This window comes from Tenrec ecaudatus, chromosome 6, assembly GCF_050624435.1.
Source record: "Tenrec ecaudatus isolate mTenEca1 chromosome 6, mTenEca1.hap1, whole genome shotgun sequence".
In the NCBI taxonomy this organism is placed as follows: Eukaryota; Metazoa; Chordata; class Mammalia; order Afrosoricida; family Tenrecidae; genus Tenrec; species Tenrec ecaudatus.
Genome location: NC_134535.1, coordinates 131,340,350 through 131,362,794, shown reverse-complemented (window position 1 = coordinate 131,362,794; position 22,445 = coordinate 131,340,350). Strand labels below are relative to the sequence as shown.

Sequence of the window (22,445 nt, the reverse complement as noted above, 5' to 3'; positions counted from 1 at the left end):
TTGCGGTCACGTGACGGGGCGGCGCCAATCGGCGCCGGCGCCGCTCTCCGCGTTCGCAGCCGCGGCCGGCCAGGGAGGCGCCGGGACGCGGCCGGGAGCCGCCGGGCGGTAAGTGCGGCCGGGCCCGGCTCGAGGGGAGAGGGCGGCCGCAGGCCGTGCGGTGGGGGACCCCGGGGCGGAGAAGCCGGGGGGGCCTGCGGGGGGGGCTGGGGCGGGCAGACGGAGCACGGCCCCTGGGCCTGCTTTCCCGCCGCCCCGCCCGCGCTGCTGATTTCCAGGCGTTCTCTAGAGGTCTGTGCCGCCTGATGGGGGAGAATGGCCCCCCACGGAGCTCCGGTTAGGGAGCGTGGGGACCCCGGAGTCGACGGAGAGCTCCTGGGGGGCAGCGTGCCCTCCCTCTTCCCCCCTCCCCCCGACGCGCCTCCTGTCTCCCTCGCCCCCCAGGCCGTGCTTTGGATAGAATGCACGTTACCACTCGCCTTCATTTATTCAGCACGGGTGCTGAGCGCCTTCTGGTGCCCGGGTGGGCCTTGCGGGGGCAACGGCAGACGGACGGTCTTCCCTGGCCCCCAACTTACGCACTAATGGAGAAGGCGGGGCGGCATTGCCGGCATTCGCAGATCAACAGGTAGAATGACCGCTCTGATGGCTGTCCTTTGAGTCTAGCGAGTTTGGTAGGTCAGGAAGGGTCTTCTGAGCCCCTCAAGCTTGCTGTGAGATACGATGACTTTGTGAAAACAAGTTGGAAGCCTATGCAGAAAATCACAACAAACTCATTGCCATCAAGTCGATTCTTAATGACCCTCTTGTGAATCCCCCAGACTGAAAGTCCTGGTCTCCCCACCAGGAGGCTGGTGGTTTTGAACCGCCGACCTTGCAGTTAGCAGCCCAAAGCATACGTGTGATGCCATCAGAGCTCCTTCTATGCAGAAGTAAAAACAAAAACTCAAACTCATTGCCGTTGAATGGACGCCAACAAATAGCGACTGTACAGGACAGAGTGGAACTGCCCGTGTGAATTTCTGAGAGTTATCGCAGGAGTAGGAAGCCCGTGGAGCAGCTGCTGGCGAACCACTGACCTTGCGGTTCTCAGTGGCCACTGACACTCCCATCTTCCCTGCAGAGGGAAGGAATAGTGGGTGCAAACGTGGGGTCAGAGGAAGCACGGGGAGTACCCAGGTTGAATAGTTCCACCAAGTTCTCACATGCAAAATATTTCACGAGCCATCATTTAGAATTTGACGTTTAGACAGTCGTAAAACATCTATTTTTGTACATTAACAACTTCCACCTGAGGGTAACGAGCACCAATGGAGTGCGCACTAAGATGCGCCCTGGCTAAATGGTTGTGGTTGGGTGCCAACGAGGCCAGCCCATGATTCTCAATGGTTGGGCAGTTTGTAATGGTGTCCGCCTCCATTTTTGTAAAATGTCCATTTTCACAAAATTATATGGTCTTTGGAACCTAACTATGAGGTGAGGAGGGGTGTTTGTCTAAGGAGTTTGAACTGCGTTCTGAACAGTGTGGTTTTAACACCGGTGGGCCAGGACACTGTCCCTCAGACCGTTGGAGGGCTGGACTATAGTTTAAAAAAAAAAAACAACAAATTCCTATGCACACTGAATGAGTCGAGTCAGCTGCTAAGCAGGACAGGCAGCGGCGGCAAAAACACCCAGCCGACTGCATAAATGTCCTCAGCTGGCCACAGTTTGAGGACCCCTGCTTTATACCAAACAGAAAGGATGCCATTCAGAAATTTCAGGCAGGTGAGTCATAGACAGATCTGTGTTGCTGAGCTGATTGATCCTCCCTGGAGGAGGATTCCAGTGGATTAGGGTAACCCAGTTAGGCTATTGAGAGAACTGTTGGAGTTGACTGGCCAGACTTGGCCAGACTGGGTGGAAGAGGTGGGGAGAGGGAAGTGTCAGGCTTCTTGACTGCCTAGTGATACGGAATGATCCCATTTGCTGAGCTAGGGCCCCAGAGGTGGGGGATTGATTCCAGGTCAAGTAGACCATGGATAGATAGGTTCTGAGCTCTGAGAATTATAAATCGAATTTGTAGTCGAGGTGGCAATTAAAATGTGAGCTGATGAGATTGCCCAAGGAGCCTTTTAAGGGTGAGGAAGGTGCCGGCACCCATGTAGAGAAAGGGGCCTTGGTTTGCAGAAGGGACTGCACCCCGAAGCTGAGAAGGGGGGGGGATGGCCACAGCTCGTCGTAAGTCTGTGTGCGTGATTTCTTGAAAATGAGGGTATTCCCTGTGATGGCTTTCTATGAAGCACTGTCATGAGAGATGGGGCGCTTCGGAAGTCTTAACAAGTGGGGAAACTTAAGATGATCTTGTGGAGAGTTGATTGGAGCGTCATCGTGGGGCAGTGGGTCCATTTGGCCCTGGTGACTTTCAGCAGTCGTCGACATCTACGTATCTCTCCTGCAATTGCCTTCCAACTGGACTTCCTGCTTCCTTCCCTATCCCCTCTCCCCCTGACCAAAAAACCAGCTCAACCCCCATCCAGCCAATTCTGCCTCCTAGCCCCTCTCCCCAGTCAAACTTCTCACAAAGCGCCTGGAGTTACCTGTTTAAACTCTAAATCAGATGACCCCACTTCCCTGTTTGGAACCATTCTGTGATGTCCTGTCCCAGGAAGTAAGAGCCAAGTCCCACCCTGTCTTTCTCAACCCCGTGTCACCTGAATTGGGCGCTGCCTTTCTACTCCCTCATCTCTTAGCTAAGTCGGCCAGACCTTACTGTTTCCTTGACCAGGTCAGAAATAGCCCCGCTGAGGGTTTCCCTTTGTACTCTTCTCCCAGGCTGTGATGTTCCTGCGCCTTTATTGCTTGCTGGTTCTTCCTTCAGTCAGGACCCTGTCCAAATGGCACCTCTGCAGAAAGACCTCTCCTGGTGACAAGTCTGAAATAGCACCCAGTCAGCTCAGCCCCTTAACCTGTTGAAGTCATTGCTTCCCATAGAAGCCCTGGTGACAAAGTGGACTGTTGTTGGGGAAAGGGTGAGGTTTTCTATTCCTGTAAACCCAAGGGGGCAGACCCAGACACCCACGGGCAGTTCTGCTCTGTCCTTTAGGGTCCCTATGACTTCAGATCCACTCCATGGCCCTGAGTTCAGTTTGGAATCGGTTGTCACTGAAAACTCAAGCAGGATAAGGAGTTGAATTAGCTGATGGCTATTTTAGTTTTAAGCATCATAAGGACAAGGCTTTTACACTGTTTTCTGGTATCTCTATAGTGCCTGGAACAATGATTACAGAAACAAATGGGCGTGCTTATTACATATGTACTTGAATTTTCTCGAAATTGGTAGTCCTTGTTGTGTCCCCACCCCCTTCTTCCCCTTTGGAATCTGTCTCTCCACTCCCTAGGGACATGTATCCTGTGAATTTTTTGATTCATGAATGGATAGTAGAAACAATCCATTGTGTGACTTTATAACTTTCCAGGCCTGCTGTCCCTCCTTCCGTCTCCAGCCGCCCATCTCTCCTGAGGCAGCTCAAGTTCAGACGACTCTGTTCCCTCTTGAACCACACGGTTGCCTACTTGATCACCCTGTCTCCAGAGTTCTTCTCTCCTATTGTCACCAGGGTGATCTGTGTAAAAGTCCACAGAAAATACATGTATGGCATTTTGGAGGGATTTGAAAACTGGCTGTTTGGATATTTGATGCTATTAAAGAATTACCTATACCTGTTAAGCATGTTGCCAGAAGTGACAGAAAACTGGGAACACAGGTCTCCCTGGACATTCTGCAGGGGTGGGAAAAGGGCTGGGTGTGTGAATGGGTTAGAACTGGCCATGGACTGATGGCTTGCAGAGCTGGGTGATGGGGACGTGAGTCTGCTTTTGTGTGTGTTCAAAATTATCTTAGAAAAATTAAATTAGGGATGGAAAAAGTCAGATGGAATCGCTGCTTGAAAATCTCCAATGACTTCTCAGACGCGAGTCCCGGTTCCTAGGGCCTGGCTGATTTTTCTCCTGTGACCCTGCCTTTGTGGCCAGCCTCAGTTCCTGCCAGTCCCCTCTGTATGCACTCTGCCCAGCTGAGGTGCACTTGCGAGTTCCCAAGTTCACAAGCCTCTACATCCTCGGGCCTTGGGATAAGTGGCCCTTCCACCGCAATGGTCTCAGTGCTGCTTTATTTCTCTGAGCCCAATTCCAAGGTTAGCATTTCAAATTTACCAGCCACTGCAAGGGAGAAAGAGGAAGATTTCTGGTCTCCTAAAGATTTACAGCCTCGGAAACCCAAGAACCAGTTCTACTCTGGCCTACAGGTCACTGAGAGAATCAACTCAACGGCAGGGAGTTTTGGTGTTTTTTTTTTTAAGTTTTGTACTTGTTGAAAAAGTGGGGATTCCCCCCCCCCCCAGAAGAATTTATTTCAGAGGGCAGCACTGAAGCTGCAGCTCTGGGAGAGGGACATGTCTGATCAGAGCACACGGGAGCAAATGAAGGGGGAGGAAGAGAGTGGAGCACATCCTGGCCCACCAAGCCTTGAGGACGATATTCCTGCTCAAGAGCAGCCAATCCACAGAGAAGACCATATGGCCGGCCCCACTATGAGACACAACATCCTTCACTGACCCAAAGCCCTACAGGGGACAACACTGGACACACAGTGTGGGAATAGCACCTGATCTGAGCCCACCACACCGAGGCAAAACACTAAGGGTGTGGAACAGAACAGCAAGGGGAGCAGAGCAACGAAGTCCCCAGGGAATACCAAAAATAGACTTTGGGGCCAGGGCTTGGTGCCCCAACAGACTTGACTGGAAAACACTCCGAAAGGCCAACAGTCCTTGAACTAACTACAGCTTTTCTTTCTTGTGTTTTTTATATCATTGGCTTGTTTTGTTTTCTTTTGTTGCTTGGTTTTGCTCTGTCTTGTTTTTGTGCATGTTATCTCCGCAGGTCTGTCTAAATAAGATAGGCTGGATGACCAATCTAGAGGAGAAAACAATGGAACTGACAGTTCCTGGGAGATATGGAAGAGGGGGATGTGGGGGGAAAGGAAGTAATGTTAACAAACCCAGGGACAAGAGAATAAGTGATCCAAATCGGTGGTAAGGAGGGTGTAGGAGGCCTGGTAGGGTGTGACCAAGGGTAATGTAACCGAGAGGAATTACTGAAACCCAAATGAAGGCTGAACATGATAGTGGGACAAGAGGAAAGTAAAAGGAAATAGAGGAAAGGGTGAGGAGGCAAGGGACATTCATAGAGGTCTAAATAAAGGCATGTGCATAAGTAAATATATTTATATATGAGGTTGGAGAAATAGATCTATGTGCATATATGTATGGGTTTAGTATTAGGATAGCAGAAGGATATTGGGCCTCCACTCGTACTCCCTCAATGCAAGAACACTTTGTTCTATTAAACTGGCATTTCATGATGCTCACCTTCCCGACACAATCGCTGAAGACAGAGTGGGTACATAAGCATCTGGGGTCTTAAAGGCTTGAAGGTACACAAGCGACCATCTAGCTGAGAAGCAACAAAGCCCACATGGATGAAGCACACCAGCCTGTGTGATTACGAGGTGTCGAAGGATCGGGTATCAGGCATCATCAGAACAAAAAAAATCATATCATTGTGAATGAGGGGAAGTGCGGAGTGGAGACCCAAAGCCCATCTGTAGACAATTGGACATCCCCTTCCAGAAGGGTCTCGGGGAGGAGACAAGCCAGTCAGGGTGCAGTATAGCAACGATGAAACTTACAACTTTCCTCAAGTTCCTAAATGTTTCCCCACCCCACTACCATGATACCAATTCTACCTTACAAATCTAGCTAGACCAGAGGATGTACACTGGTACAAATAGTAGCTGGAAACACAGGGAATCCAGGGCGGATGATCCCTTCAGGACCAGTGGTGAGAGAGGCGATACCGGGAGGGTGGGGTGGAAAAGGGGAACCGATTATAAGGATCTACATGTGACCTCTTCCCTGTGGGACGGAAAACTCAAAAGTGGGTGAAGGGAGACGTTGAACAGTGCAAGATATGACAAAATAGTAGTTTGTAAGTTATCAAGGGTTCATGAGGGAGGGGGGAGCGGGGAGGGAGGGGAAAATGAGCTGATGCCAAGGGCTTAAGTGGAGAGCAAATGTTTTGCGGATGATGAGGGCAATGAATGTACAAATGTGTTTTACAGGATTGGTGTATGTATGGATTGTGATAAGAGTTGTATGAACCTCTAATTTTTAAAAATCATCAAAAAAGAGAGTGGGGATTCATTTTTAATTCCCACCAGCCAGCATAGTGTTTAACATGTGCTCAGTAAATGTGTTCAGAATGAATGTTATTGGATATGAAGTTGTGTGTGTGTGTGTGTGTGTGTGTGTGTGTGATTGAAGGGGGTGGAGATGCCATGTGCTCCCCACAATCTTGAGGTGTGGGTCGAATTAGCTGGCAGAGCTGGGGAATCATCCAGGTTATTTTCCTCCCAGCTTGTTTTTCTTCTCCGCAGGCCTGGGTTGGAGTTGGAGTCTGCCCTCCCACCTGATTGCAGCATGTGGTTACTAAGGGTTGTGCACTCACCTGTTGATGCCACCCAGGAAAAAACGGGGACAGAGTTGCCAGAAATCCCCGCTGCTGTTCCACCAACAACCACTGGAGGGCCCCAAACACCACTATGGATTGCCACAGCTTCCTGTCACCAATCCTAGACGGGTCCCCAGCAAACCCATTGACCAGAGAACCATCACTTCCTGGGTAGGTCCATGGACCTCTTACTCCTAGACACTAAGGGGATGCTGACTCTGCTGGTTTGGGATCAGGCCTCCAAAAAATCCCAGAGCTCTTTGGCAGATAGGAACAAGGAGGCCATGCACTCTTTTCGCCTTTGTCAGACATCTCTGTACATAGCTCTTTTTCTCGTTTCACGGTTGAGTCGTGAATTGGCTGGAACTGAGCTTTCCTTCCACATTCCCCTGCAAGCATGCAGTAGCAAAGTCGCAGTAGCAGGTGTCGTTGGGTGAGAAAACCAGCGAAGTGGCAAGACAAGTCAAGGGAGAAGTTGAAGTCTTTAGCTAGGGAACAATCTCATATACATACATGATATTTGTGGAGGAGACGCCAATATTTGACCCGTCGATGGGCGCAGGAATGTCTGATTATGGAGCAGTCAGTCTCCACACATGGGAGCTGTCTCCTTATTCCTGACTGAGGGCCTGCCTTCTCTGTAGCAGGCTCTTTGCTAGATGCTGGGGACCAGTGGTGAACGAGGCTGCTGCCCTTGTGAGGTTTAAAGAGAGACAGGTAGACAAGTTGCTGTTGCCTGGTGTGATGAAGAGAAAGAGACATGTACTCTTTATTGCCCGCAAGGAAACTGAAAGCTAAGAGATCCAAAAGCTTATCCAAAGCTCTATTATTGTTTCATCAGACAGATCTTTTTGTCTCTGTGTCTGTTACTGTACTTGGTTCTCATCTAGGATTTTGGTCATTTGATATAGTTTCCTGAGTATATTTATGTCTGGTTTAGCTCTCTTTATCTTTTTTCCACCCCCTTCTCCTTTATCTTTAGGTATTGCCTCAGTTTGGTATGACAACAGAGAACGGTTTTCACGTTCACCGGAAACGTCAGCGCCGAGAGCAGGCAAGACGTCCAAGTCGGAAATCTACCACTTCCAAGTTTCCACACCTAACCTTTGAGAGTCCGCAGGCATCTTCCAGTTCAGAGGCATTGGGGGTCCCTTTAGCCAGGGAGTGTCCCAATCCACCCAAACAGGACATTTCCACAAGGCCTTTGGTTCCAATGCTCAGTCCCCCAAGCTGTGAGGATCTGTCGCCACGGACACTTCAGAGCCCAGCTTATGCCTTCATTCCACCAGATATTCACACCCCAGAGCCTGCGGAGGAAGAAGCCCTTCCCTCCGATCCGGGGGCACACCGTCATCCAGGGGACTGCCTTCATACTAGCACTCCCAAGCACCTGGAGCCCGGGCCTATTCTGGTTAAAGACACTCCTGAGGACAAGTATGGCATAAAGGTCACCTGGAGGAGACGGCAGCATCTGCTGGCTTGCCTCAGGGAGAGGGGGAAGCTGAGCACAAGCCAGTACCTTGTGAAAAACTGACTGCACAAAACAATGGATGACTGGTCTTAACGTCACTCTTCTGGCTCACAGAGTGCGTCACTGGTATAAGATGGAATTTTCATCAATGGGAAATAGATGTTTTAACTGGGGTCCTGGAGTCATAAGGGAATTTGGTTTCCCAGTTTGCTTTTATTTTTTTTTTAAGTATCTAGTGTTAATCAACTATTGAGCTTAGTGTTGTAAACAGTTCTTTGTATGTTTCCTATATTGACTCTTGAAGATTTTAAAAATTTCTCATACTAACAAAATGTATGTAAATAAATGGTTAATAGAAAGGTTCCCCCCCCCCCCCCAGAACCGTGTGTGTTTTACACACAATAATGCAGTAGTACTGCCCTATCCATAAAAAGGTTTTTTCCTGTTACCTTCATTTCTGAGCAGGACCTCTGTCTCGGGCTAAGGGCAGTTGCCTCTGTGCACTGATGATGCACAGGAAAAACAGCCAGTGACTTTCTGTGGTTGATGTGCTGCCCCACGCCCTGGGCTTCTCTGCCAGAAGATGAGGGTAAAGGGCAGCAGCCTGTTCTAATGAATACAGTGGTGGGCCTTGGAGAGGTAGGGGACTGGAGGTTATGTTTCACTCTGCCCAAAGAAATCTGTAAATATTAAACAGAGCGGGGAAATGATTTCCTGTCTTAACTGTTTAAAATGTATGTAAATAAGTGCAGGGAGTTTTCAAGGAGTAGTACTTCATATTGCAAATGTTGCAGCAGTGTCCAGGTAAAAGATGTCCATTGTTTTTTACCCATATAAAAATCTTGGTTCAAAACAATATGTAATTACCCATATATATTGTGAAATATTTATTTCTAATTACAAAAAAAAAATCTTGGTTCAATTGTCCTAATTAAGAACTGATTTAATGTGTCAGGTCCAACCTGAGGCAGACCAAACAGGGATTCCTCTGCTTTTTTACATGGGAATTTGAAACATTGGATGGACTGTAGTCAAGGTCAAGCAGGGCATGGAGGCTGGTCCCCCAAGTTCATTGCCTTGTCAGCTTCTGGATTGAAAACTGATGTGGGAACAACTGTTTGACCTTGGAATGCAATAAATTCAAGCCAGTGTGCAATGAAGTTTTTCGTCTTCTGGAGGGCCCAGAGAATATTAAGTGGGAGGTGAGGGAACCTGATGAATGGGAACGAGATAGACTGGAAATGGGATATGGACGCTGGAAGCTGATCTGTACATTGCAGAGCAAGGGTTGGGGGGCGGTTCCCTAGGTCTTTAAGGGTTCGTAGAGGGGGTCCGGGAAAGATCTAAAGGTTGGAGCAGAGGGGGGCGGGAAGAAGTAAACTCGAAGTATTTTCCAAAATGGACAGTGGAATGAACAGGGACAACTGCAAAAGCAGGTCACTACAGTCTGTCCCGGATGACCGGCTAGTTTCTCCGTCAGGGTGCGCGGCATACATGTTCTTGGGAAAAGCGGGGCTGTAGGTGAAACAGTTTGGGGACCCCATACTCAAACTCGCCTCCACTGAGCCAGTGCTGACTCCGAATACCCCACCCGCTGCGGGTTTCCGGGCTAAGCCCAGCCTTTCTCCCGCCCGCGGAGCGGCGCTGGTGGGTTCCGACGGCCCACCTGGCCATCACAGCCCAGCGGGTAGCCGCGTGGGCCCGGGGCTCCCTCGGGGGCCCTGAGCACCCTGTGAAAGCTCTGTTTAAGGACCGCGGCCCTGGGGAAGGCCCCCGCAATCAGGAGGGAGCCGGGCTAGGAAGAGGCTGCGGAGGTCTGCAAGTCCGTACTGACTGACCCCTGCAGACGCCGAGGGTGGTCTAGGGCGCTAACGGCCCAGTGAGGGGGGGAGGGGGAGCGGCGGCTCGTGGGGGATGGGCGGCTCCCCCGAGGGGTTTGCATCCCGGCCGCGGGGACCCCCACACAGCAGACGCGAACACGTCTGCCCTCCCCGGCGCCGCGGGCTGCAGGGAACCCCACTCGTGCGCGTCGGCCCCCCCCCACTGTAGCGCAGGCGCCTTCGACTCCCGGGGTCTCCCACCCGCTGAGAAACCCTCCCGCAACGCCGGCTGGGGGCAGTAGCCAATGAGATGGGAGCGGTGGACGCACGGACCAATAGGCGCTTGCGACAGTGCGGGGTGTGGTTGCCAGGGGGCGTGGCCCACCGGGTTGCCAGAGTTGCCACCGGAGCAACGGCGTCTGGGGGTCCGGACGTGCTGGCGGCCGGCTGGGCGAGGATGGAGGCTGCGCGCTGCTCGCTCGGGCCCAGCGGGTATAAGGCCGAAGGGGATGGTGGCTGGGCTGCTCACTTCCGTGGGGCGGGGGCACGACGGGCAAACGTGGAGCTCCTCGCCGGGGGCTCCGAGGGCACAGGGGGGTGGGCTTCCGTCGGGGGGTGGGTTGGGGAGAATTGATTTGGGGGCAGCCCTCCCTCCCCTCCCCCCGGTGGAGCTGCCGCCCTTTTAAAGGACTAGTGGTCGGGAGCGGCGGCACGGGCTCCTGCCCCGCGGAAGGAGACTTTTGTTGAGGTCCCTGCCTGGGAAACTTGGGCTTTTGGTTCTGGGCTCTTCGCCCTCTGGGCCTGAGTTTTCCTTAAGGGTGCGCCGGCCTGCGCCGCTCGCACTGCTAACGGCGATGGGATGCGGTCTTTTCGGAAGAACGGGCAGCGGAAGGTTGTGGGTGGGAGATAGTGATTTGCGCAGTGCCAGTCGCTCTTGGCAGGCGGTGCTGCATTTTAGAACCGTGCCACATGAGAAACCTCTTGTCCCTGTATGTGCTAATTCGAGGTTGTCTTACCTTTCTGCGATGTACCTGACGCCCTATTCGTGCCGTTTCCCCCCTTACATGCCTTTTTCTACTCCCCACCCCCACCCGCAGGGAGAGCATCGGTATGAAATCTCAGCTTGTCCATTCCCTGTCGGCCAGTTAATGAAAAGTTAATGAGGACTCTCGGTGAAATTGTTGGCGGAAACTTTGGCGTTGTTTGAAAACTAAGACAAGCTCACTGCATCCGTCCCTTTTTTACTTAGTTGCCAGGGCAAATGAAGATTTGACTGGCCAGTAGACATAGTCTAGTAAATAGTCAAACAATTCTAAACCATTTTTAGAAATTTGTCACGCAGGAGATGCTGGGGTAGGCGGCAGCCGTTTTCCTTTTTCATAAATTTTTGCTTACCTGCACTCTGAAATTCCCCACTGCCACTCCCCCACCCACCCAAGTCAAGAGAGGAAAGAAAAATCCGCATTTACAAGTACAAAAAGGTTGTTTGTTTAACTACCTGGACCTGCAGTTTAAAGGGATCATTGTATAGTTTGTTTTCCCGTTGGTTTTTCTCTTTTTCTCAAAGAAAGCAATTCTTGAATTTAAAAAGCTGACATCCCAGGGGGATGTGTGTGTCAGTACATGTTTCTCCTGCCCTAGGTAATGTGGGTGGGGTTTTTGACCATCAAAGCTGAAATGAGTTTCTCATTTTTGCTGAAAGGGACTGGAATGTCTCTTGCTGCTTTGCCTTTAGGGTTCATGTTTGACGTTTTTGCTAGCTTCAGAGCTTTGGGTATTAATGCCTTTCAGGGTGAGAATAACACTTGCCTGACTATAAGTTTCCTGTGATTTTTTTTTTCTTCTCGGAATTTTGTGACTAAGCCATTTATAATGAGGCAGATGTGTTTTCAATAAAGTGAGAACATGCCTAGCAAGTGAACCTCAGTTTTCTTTTCCTGCATCTGAAATACCAGTGACCGGGAGATGGAATTTGAAGTAGTTAGCTCCAGAACTTTGTTGAGGCTAACATTCCCCATTACAGATTCCCTGAGCGTCAGAGGAGCCAGGATAGTGCGAGGGCTGGAACGCGAGCCGAACCTAGCCTAGCAAGTGACAGCTTGAAGGTGTGGAGAGAGAGGTTTCGCTCTGTGTCACCTTCCGACCCAGTGTTGTCCCAGAAAGTCCTACTGTATGGTTTATCCGGGTGCCAAGATTTCCCTTCCAAAAGATCAACAGAAGTACTCACTTGTTTGAGCATTTTATGGAGGGCTCTTAACAATGCTTTTTACAATCCATGTGTCAGTTGTATCAGGTTGCCTTCATTCTTTTCTAGACAGTTACTTTCTCTCGAGCCCTTGATAGCAGCTCCTCTTTTAGTTAGTCTCTTTCATGTCTCATTTCTAACTGCTTCTTCAGATCATTTGTCGGCAAACAGACTTACCCTGTGTTTGAAAATTCATAGATGAACTAATATGTGAATGCGGTATGTTTGGCAGATTAAACAAAATGACAGTAAAGACCTAGTAACAACGAAGATGCACTTACATCGCCCAGTCCAAAGGCTGCATACAGGGCTAGAAAAGATAGGCTAGTCCCTCTAACCAATTTCCTTTCTTCCAACCTTCTTCTGTTCTAAGCTGCTCACATTTTTGGAGCCTTTCTGGTTTCCCCCTGTCCGCTTTTCCATGGAAACGGTATTTCGCCTACATCTGGTGCTCTTTGAAAGAAAATGTTTGGTTTTTTCCATGCCAACCGGAAGAGAGCACATCCATTCCTCTGCAGGGAAGTTGAAGCTGCTGTTCCCAGTAGCTATTTGAAGGCCGAGGACTAGAAGGACCTTAATGAGCCCTTTTCCCTCCTGCTGGAGACAGTTCTGCGTGGGTTGTTGGGCTTCTTTCCCATTAAACTTCCCTGTGGCCTGCTTTTGCTCTGTTTCCTCGGCGTCGGTTCCTCGGGAACAAGTCTTCTGTACTACTGGACCTATTCTGCCGCATCCAGCATCTTTACTGCTTGTGATGAAAACGGCACAGAAGCCCTGGTGGCCTAGTGGGTTACACGCTGGGCGGCAAACTGCAAGGTCAGTGGTTTGAAACCACCCAGTGACTGCTGGGCAAAGAGGAGGCTTTCTACTTCGGAAAAGAGTTTGTTTCAGTCTCGGAAACTCACAGGGGCAGTTCTGACTACCCATAGGGTCCCTGTGAGTTGGCATCGGTCAACTCGATGGCAGAGAGGTTTTTTGTTTGTTTGGGTTCAGCGGTTGAATCTGTTTTGGCAAGAAGGCAGAGGTCCATATGCTCTGTATTAACTTGTTCCTTAGTACGAGTCTCGATGACGATGACTGCTCTTCTGTGCTTGTGCCTTAGAACTTCTGTGAGAATAGTAATGATGCCCATTGGGCCACATGTGTCGCCAGGACCTTGGAAAAGGAGTATACATTTCCTATTATTTATGAGACCGCACTTTCTGTTTTACCACACTCAGCATGGCGAGAGGAGGCGGCACAGGAAGCTCTCCTCGGTCTCCCGAGGTCTAGTCAAGAGCCTTTCCTTAATCCGACAGGTCGCTGAACTTCACTGCCTTTTCCCTCTCCTCATCTGGAAAGGAGAGCTTGTTTGGATTCCCACAGTAGTTTATCTTAGCGTCACAAAACACCAAATAGGTATCTTTAAACTGTATGAGGCTCACGTTTAAAAGGTACATAATTATAATCATGGTCAGTGAAAACGAAGTTATCCATGCTATCGTGTTCATTCATGGTAGATCTACTAGGGATTCCTCCAAAGATATTCTGTGTGTTAGATAATTTCATCCTTTTCCTTCTACCTTGAAATTTTTGATGTTTTTGATTTTCGGGACAGAATATGGTAATCTAAATTCTGATAGCTCTTTTCTTCATGGACAAGATGCGCTAGCACTTGTAGACCGAACTATAATTGTTGGAAGCTTTACTTTTTTTCTGTGATAATTGCTGTATAGAAAATAAGGATAATTATTTAATTACAAATGTAATAAGGAAACAAAGATTATTTTTCACACAGGCGTCAGGAGAAACACTACAGTACTGTTTAGCTCTGTAGGACAGAACTTTGATAAAATTCATATTTTGCTTTTGAAATTAGGTCTTACAATGAAACAAGTTTAATAGAATACCGTTTGACTTGTTTCTCTGTTGAAACAGTGTAATTTTGTTTTGGAATTGTATGTCACAGTAGCTAGAAGTAAAAGGGAGGAGTATTTTGCCTGGATAAAGTCTTTAGCGGTGTTTTTAGAAAGGAAAGACTCACCAAGATGAAATGATCCATAATCATGGCTTGCTTGCTTGTGTCTTTTGCAGACTTCATAGTGCTTTCACAGATGTCTCTTCTGAGCTCCCTCACGGAGGGTCAGAGTCGAGCCCGGGGTCACTGGCCTCATGTTAGAGATGGGGCGCGAAGGCACAGAACGACTGTGAGAGTGGCATTCCGAGTCAGCTCTCTGTTCTTGATGCCTAGTCTGCTCTCTGGATCTCCCACACTTTTAGAGTACCTGTTCCAGTTATCCTGGTCGCTTTGTGCATCTAAATGATGGCAAGTGACGCAGAGCACTTTGTATGGTTTCTTTTTTTTAATCATTTTATTGGGGCTCATACAACTCATCACAATCCATACATACATCAATCATGTAAAGCACATTTGTACACTCATTGCCCTCATCATTCTCAAAACATTTGCTCTCCACTTAGCCCTTAACATCAGGTCCTCATTTTCCCCTTCCCTCCCTGTTACCCCCTCCCTCGTGAATCCTTGATAATTTATAAATTATTATTTTGTCATATCTTACCCTGTTCGACGTCTCCCTTCACCCAATTTTCTGTTGTCTGCCCCCCCCCCCAGGGAGCAGGGTATATGTAGGTCCCTTTAATCAGTTCCCTTGTATGTTTTTGTTTTGTTTTTAAGATGGACAGATGAGGAATTAAGTATTTTAGCAAAGCACAGGTGAACATTAAAGTCATCCTGTGGGAAGAAAGGGAGGGCACTGCATGGATACTGTTACATGTCTTTACAAAAGAAGGAGAAGGAAAATAGATGAGGCGCAGTCAGACATGATGGACTTAGGTCCGAGTAGTTTTCCTCTTGAATCGGTAAGGAATTTAACGCCTGGTTCGTAGGTAAGAATGAAGCCGTGTGTTCCAGTAAAGGGTTGGACAGCAGTGTCGGTTCCCATATGTACAACCATTTCTACAGAATGAAGCCGGTGCCACTGACCAGTTCACTCTTCGTATTTCCTGAAGGTTCCCTTTGCTGTTTTGATTGTTCTGTTGCCATTCATCTAGTTCAGGGGTCCTCAAACTTTTTTAAGTGGGCCCCAGTTCACTGTCCCTCAGACCCATTGGAGGGCCGGACTATAGTTAAAAAAAAACAAAACTATGAACAAACTTCTATGCACATTGCACATACCTTATTTTGAAGTCAAAAAACAAACGGGGCAAAAACCCCCGGTGGGCTGCATATGGCCTGCGGGCCGTAGTTTGAGGATGCCTAATCTAGTTTATCTGGCTCCTTAAATTCTCATCTTTGCTTTAAAATAATTGTTCTTTGTTTGCTCTCATTTAAAAAAAAATCCTCACTGCGGTTGAGTTGAGTCCGGCTCACAGCAGCCCCACAGAATGGAGGAGAACTGAGCCTTTTGGCTTACAGAGCGATGCATCTTGATGAGAGTAGCACCTCATCTCTGCTGCTGCTTCATATGCACCTACCTTATTTATCTTGATCAGCAAAGCAAAACCTTTTATCAAGGCCTTCAAAGAATTCTTGAAGTTAGTTCATCCTCATTCTTCTGGAATTAGTAGTCTGACAAGTAGACCATTATTTCAGGCTCTGTGCCAGCCTGTGGGGCTGTTCAATGTTCACAGCACCCGGTCCTTTCTGTCTGGTGCCAGTCTTCCTCCTCCTCGGTCTCTGGGCAGCCCCAGAGGGGGGTCAGTGGCCACTTCTCCTGGCACTCTGTTGGGACAGGGCTTTTGGCCATGTCCAAAGCAGATGCAAGCACAAAGCAAACCACACTCCAAACCAGTGGTTCTCAACCTTCCTAATGCCGCGACCCTTTAATACCGTGCCTCATGTTGTGGTGACCCTGGATGTGGGTGTATCTGCCTGTGGTGGACCCGCCTGGAGACGGATAGAGGAGTGGTATCTTGGTTCCTAAGACCATTGGATATATGGTCTTTGGTGACCCCTGTGAAACCGTCATTCAACCATTTTGGGGTTGAGACCCCCAGGTTGAGAAACGCTGCCCTAAACTCTCTGAGCTTCAGCCAATGCCCTCAGACCTTTCATCTAAAAAGCCACAAGTGACTTTTTGAGGGAGCAGAGTATTTACAGTTGATATTTATTATTTTGTGAGACATCTGTTGTTTACCTACAAGGTGGCCTCAGGGATCAAATTTAAATCATATATTTGAAATTTTAAAAATGTTTCCCTTGTGGATATACACAACCAAACATCAACTCATGCAACCATTTCGATGTGTACAGCACAGTGTCCCTAATACATCCTCTTGAGTTGTGTAATGAGGTTCTCACCCTCCGGCAGAATTGTTCTCCCTCATTGTGCTCTAAGGTTCCTCTGTAGTCTTTAGTTCGATCCCATGTAGTACATCTTTAAAGAGCATAATGCTTAAGGCAGACATTTTTCACTAGTTAAGCTGAACTACTACCGTTCAGTGTTTAAGAGATCCTGGGATCTTTTTGTATCACTTTTAAAGATTCTCTCAGGGAATAGTTCAGAGGGCTCATACAGCCTTCCATGGCTCCAGAAAGTCCAAATCCATGAGAATTGTAATGCTCTTCTCCACTTGCTCCCTTTTGATCAGGAGTCTTTTATTTTGATCAAAATGATCAGTAATGGTAGGTGGCAAAGGAGGCAGCTAGCCACATGCCCCATGTCCTCTGATTTATAACTCTACTTCTTCCTCTGTTCTTGCGGGTGCATGAACACCAATAGTTGTGCCTTAGATGGCTACTTGGCAAGCTTTTAAGACCCTTAGCACTACACAGGCATGAAGTGGGAGTTAGAAAAGACATTCAGCATGTGATTAGGCTCCTTCGTGGTTTTTCTCATGAAGCCATGAGGTTTGGGGTTGTACATAATTACTTCAGCAGTCTTTCTTTGTTGGTCATTGTAAATCTAGCACCCAACTTAGGCCAGTTGAGCTGTCCCCCGGTGCACCGTGTGCTGAGCAGCTACAGTGATCAGCCGTGTAGCCCTGTCTTCAACCAGCCCATCAGCTCACATTCTCAATAGCATTTCTGCTTGGTTCCCTCAAGCCAGTGCTCTTCACTTTTGTTATGTGAATGTGCGCCATGCAGAGGGATCCCTTGAGAATAATTTGCCTTGCTGCCTCCTTTGGGGCCACACGACCTCAGATGAGTTGCCACTTTTCCTCTGATGGCCTCCCTTCTCCCATCCTTGCCCTGCTCTCTGGGTACCTCTTGCTAAATGGGCCTCTTGGGAAATGGGCTTCCACTCCCTAGATTCAGGTAAGCATTCAAGGATGAGATCGCAAAGCCTGGGACTCTTAACATTCCCCCTCAGATGAGAAAGGGTATGTTTCAGAGGAATCCTTCCAAGAACCAGAGTTTTGTGATAACTAGATGTGTGCTTGGTATATCAATATGTACAAACATATGTCCTTGCAATATTGGCTTCTAGGATTTAGACATGGTGAATCTATTTGTTAGTCACTTTGAGAAAAATAGTAATCGCAATTGTCCCAGTCATACATTTGAACACAGTGAAATCTGATGATTCTTTTTCACTACAAATATGCCTACACCTCATTTTATTGGGGACTCGTACAACAATCCATCCATCCATCCATGTGTCAAGCACATTTGTACATTTGTTGCCATCATTATTCTCAGAACATTTTCTTTCTACTTGAGCCCTTGGTATCAGCTCCTCATTTTTTCCTCTCACTCCCCGACCCTCCACCCTCATGAGCCCTTGATAAATTATAAATTATAATTATTTTTCATGTCTTACACTGACTAATGTCTCCACCCATTTTTCTGTTGTCTGTCCCCGTGGGAGGGGGTTATATGTAGATCATTGTGATAGGTTTCCCCTTTATAGCCCAACCTTCCCCTTACCCTCCTGGTATCACTATTCTCAATATTGGCTCTTAGGGGTTTTTATATGTCCTGGATTCCATGTGTTTCCGGTTCCTATCTGTACCAGTGTGCATCCTCTGGTCTAGCCAGATTTGTAAAATAGAATTGGGTTCATGATAGTGGGGGTAAGGAAGCATTAAAGAACTAGAGGAAAGTTGTATGTTTCAACAGTGCTATACTGCACCCTGACTGGCTTGTCTTTTCCTATGACCCTTCTGTAAGGGGATGTCCAATTGTGTACAGATGGGCTTTGGGTCACAACTCCACACTCCCTCTCATTCACAATGATAAGAATTTTTGAAGAAAAAAAAAAGATTTGTTCTGGGTCTTTGATGCCTTGTACTGATCCTATCGACACCATGATCACGCAGGCTGGTGTGCTTCTTCCATGTGGGCTTTGTTGCTTCTCAGCTAGATGGCCACTTGTTTATCTTCAGGCCTTTAAGACCCCAGATGCTATATCTTTTGATAGCCAGACACCATCAGCTTTCTTCACTGCATTTGCTTATCTACTCACTTTGTCTTCAGCGATCTTGACGGGAAGGTGAGCATCATGGAATGCCAGTTTAATAGAACAAAGTGTTCTTGCATTGAGGGAGTACTGGAGTGGAGGCCCAATGCCTATCTGCTACCTTAATACTAAACCTTTAAATATATGTACATAGATCTATTTCCCCATCATCATATATGAATGTTTACATATGTAGCCTGTATTTATACCTCTATAAATGTCCTTTGCCTCATACTTTTCCCCTCTATTTCCTTTTCCTTTCCTCTTGTCCCACTATCATGTTTGGCCTTCATTTGGGTTTCAGTAATTCCTCTTGGTTACCTTGCCCTTGATCAAGCCCTAGCAGGCCTCCTACATTCTTCTCGCCATCGATTTTAGATCACTTGTTCCCTTGTTCCTGGGTTTGTTAATACCCACTTCCTTTCCCCCGCCTCCCCCTCTCCAGTGTCCCCTCCTTTGTTTTCTCCTCTGGCTTGTTTATCCCACCTATCTCATCTAGATAGACACGCAGAGACAATAATATGCACAAAAACAAGACAGAACAAAACAAAAAAGAAAAGCCTATAAATAGTTCAAAGTCTGTTTGTTGACCTTAGGAGTGTTTTCCAGTTGAGTCTGATGGGGTGCCATTCCCTGGCCCCAAAGTCTTTATTTTTGGTGTATCCCAGGGACTTCATTGCTTTGCTCCCCTTGCTGTTCTGTTGAACTCCCTTAGTGTTTCGCCTCGGTGTGGTGGCCTCAGATTGGGCACAGTTCCCACACTGTGTCTTCTAATGTTATCTCTCGTAGCGCTGTGGGTCAGTGAGGGGCATCGTGTCTCGAGGTGGGGCCGGCCCTGTGGTCTTCTCCGTGCACTGACTGCTCTAACAGGAGTATCATCCTCTGGGCTTGGTGGGCCAGGATGTGTCCCCACTCTCTCTCCCTCCCCTTCGTCTGTGCACCTCTCTTCTTGACATGGTTAGCGTCCAGAGATTATGCTCTTGCTCAATTCAAGCCCACTGCCATCACATTGATGACAACTCATAACGACTTTCAGGACACAGTAGAACAACACCCCCTTGAGTTCTCAAAAGTGTACCTAGTTTTAGAGTAGAAAGCCCTGTCGTTCTCCTGAAGAGCAGCTGGAGATTTCAAACTGCTGACCGTACAGCTCCCAGCCTGACGCAACCACTGTGCCACCAGGGCTCCCTGGAAAGAGCAGGCTAGTTGGTGAAAATCGACCATAGAGGATCCCTGCATCACTACAGGACTGCCAAATGACTGTGATTTTGCCAGGCCACTGAGAAGCTGAATTTCAGCCGTCACAGACAACAGGACACCTGCCTGGCACCTCATCCATCACTTGTTGCTATAGACACACATTGTTAGTACAAAAATTAGTTTGGTTGTGGATGTGAAATGTCAGGTAGCAAAGTCATGTGCAACTGAGGGAGGTGTACTATGAATTCCGTCAGAAAGCTTCTTCAAAACCCACACTAGCTTGCAAACTCTGACCTAAAAATAAATCTGGTATTTTGACTGTGAAGGATTTTGACTTACCTTTTTGAAATACCAAATTAAAGAGAAAAAGAGAGAATGAATGAGAGCGACCTCCCGTCGCTTCTCGGCTTTGTGACTAAGATCAAGTGCAGCACAATAAGGAACTCCTGAGCCTCTGCTGGCCATTTTAATGTCTGGTCTGCAGCAAAGTGTCCCGGGCTGAGGTGGAGCAGAGTCAAACTTAGGATGACTGGAGAATTTTAATGCTTTCACAAGCTGTGTGTCTTTGGACAATTCTATCATAAAGGTTTCTTGTGAAAATTACGTAACAAATTATAGGAAGTATTTAATGTAGCTTCTGGCACATAGTAGTAAGTATTCGTTTTGACAGCTTATTTGACAAGATATTTCAAGGTCAATTGAAATGTTAACTTTGGAAGATTTAGTTAATAGAGGAGGAATTCTAGCTTTGTCTGGGTTCCCAACATTAGAAACATGCTGTTATTGCTCGGTGCCATCAAGTCAGTACCAACTCAATTCAAATGGCAGACTTTCCTTTCCAGCCTGCACTGTCCGGCCGTCACATCCGTGTGAGGTGATTCAAAACACCTTGGCTTGGGTCATGTGCGCCTTAGCCTTCAGAGCGCCAGCTCTGCTCTTTTAGACATGAAAGAGGTCTTTTACAGCCCTGAGCAATGTGTCGTTTGACTCTGCTGCTGCTTCCACGAGCGTTGATTATGGAGGAAACATCCAGAGTTTTCAAAGATACTGTCATCATGATAAAAGCGTTAGAATCTTGTAAATGAAGACAAGGTTGAAGTGATATATTTCTTTGTAGCATTAAAGTCATATAATGAAAGAATCTTATGTAATAATAGCAGTAGTTGCCAGTTAACGTGTGCTTAACGATTACCGTATATACTCGAATATAAGCCAACCAGAGTATAAGCTGAGGTACCTAAGTATAACCTGGGAAACCAGAAAAAACTGATTGACTAGAGTATAAGCCTAGGGTTGGAAATGCAGAAGCTATTGGTGACTTTGGGTAATCAAAACAAATGAAAATAAAATTACTAAAAATTGAGACATCAGTGGGGTAATGTATTTAAATATTTATTTTAAATTAAAAACATAAATAAAAGGACAAGTCGGTCCGACATCTTAGCGAGGGTGCCGCAATGATAGCTGCTCTCGAGCTTCGTGATGCCTCCCAAGGACGACAAGAAGAAGAAGGATACTGGGAAGTCGGCCAAGAAGGACAAAGACCCAGTGAACAAGTCTGGGGGCAAGGCCAAAAAGAAGTGGTCCAAAGGCAAAGTTCGGGACAAGCTCAATAACCTGGTCTTATTTGACAAAGCCACCTATGACAAGCTCTGTAATGAAGTTCCCAACTATAAGCTGATCACCCCCGCTGTTGTCTCCGAGAGACTGAAGATTCGCGGTTCCCTGGCCAGGGCAGCCCTCCAGGAGCTGCTGAGTAAAGGACTTATGGTTTCCAAGCACAGAGCTCAAGTCATTGACACCAGGAACACCAAGGGTGGAGACGCCCCAGCAGCCGGTGAAGATGCGTGAGCAGGTCCAACCAACTGTACATTTTGAACAATAAAATTTTATTAGCTCAAAAAAAAAAGGACAAGGCATTTAACATTAGTAAACCAGCACGGTAAGTGGAAAATAGGTTCAACAAAAACAATAAGGTATCAACCTTAAGAGTAATTTTCCCTGAACTCAGTCAGCAACCAAGCTAAAATGTGGAGTTAAAATCCTTCAAAACTGGATTCCTCATCATCATCCGTATCCCAATGCAGAGCTTCAGCTGGTGTTGGGTCATCATAGACCCTGTCCTCACTGAGATTGCCGTCATCACCATCACTGCTGTCATTTTCATACAAAGCGCAGTCTTCACTGCCATCCATAGCATTACTAATGCTACATTTCTGGAAGGCACGTCGCACCATGTCTTCTGCAATGTCTTCCCATGCATCTCGAACTCATTTTGCTTCATGAGATTTCCTCCTTCTTTTGTTAGTTGGGCTTGACCAGATGACATCCATTCATGCCACATCCTTTGTACACAGTCTTTAAAAGGGTTATTCAGATGCACATCATAGGCCGACTCTGATTGGTTAGATGTGAGTAAACAAACATTCAAAGCCCTGCAGTGGCAGCGGGGCTTTGAATGAACAGCTGAAAAACGGCAATCTCCCTCGAGATAACAGGTGCTCGTTCCGTTACCTGGGGGTGGGGTGGGGTGGGCAGCAAGATGTTACACCTCGCTGGGGTACCACTGGCCTGTGTACAAGCCGAACTCCAGTTTTTCAGCACATTTTGGTACTTATACACGAATATATACGGTAAGCATTGGATGGCTAACTGGAAGGTAGTAGTTCAGACCCACCAGCCATTTCATGGGAGGAACGGAAAGTTATCTGCTCCCGCAAAGATTTACAGCCTTGTGTCCCCAAATAGGGTTGTAATGA

The 22,445-nt window shown here is 47.6% G+C and overlaps 2 protein-coding genes and 1 pseudogene across 3 annotated transcripts in view; all 3 read left to right on the top strand.

The window, feature by feature from the left end:
• The first annotated feature begins 37 nt into the window (after positions 1 to 37).
• On the top strand, positions 38 to 9,171 carry RHNO1 (RAD9-HUS1-RAD1 interacting nuclear orphan 1). Of its 2 annotated transcripts, XM_075552210.1 has the most exons (4): positions 41 to 108; positions 445 to 628; positions 6,479 to 6,723; positions 7,535 to 9,171. In XM_075552210.1, the coding sequence occupies exons 3-4, from the start codon at positions 6,556 to 6,558 to the stop codon at positions 8,084 to 8,086; spliced, it is 720 nt and encodes a 239-aa protein (XP_075408325.1). In that variant the 5' UTR covers positions 41 to 108; positions 445 to 628; positions 6,479 to 6,555; the 3' UTR covers positions 8,087 to 9,171. The 2 variants fall into 2 exon arrangements, with proteins under 2 accessions (XP_075408322.1, XP_075408325.1); XM_075552207.1 differs by lacking the exon at positions 445 to 628 and having other exon boundaries at positions 38 to 108.
• Positions 9,172 to 10,217: 1,046 nt separating this feature from the next.
• Positions 10,218 to 22,445, top strand: part of TULP3 (TUB like protein 3) — a 69,087-nt gene continuing 56,859 nt past the window's right edge. The window contains exon 1 of the mRNA XM_075552206.1: positions 10,218 to 10,335. Coding sequence (XP_075408321.1) covers positions 10,301 to 10,335 — 35 coding nt within the window. The 5' untranslated portion in view covers positions 10,218 to 10,300. The remainder of the gene's footprint in view (positions 10,336 to 22,445) is intronic.
• LOC142451245 (small ribosomal subunit protein eS25 pseudogene) lies at positions 21,154 to 21,588 on the top strand (annotated as a pseudogene).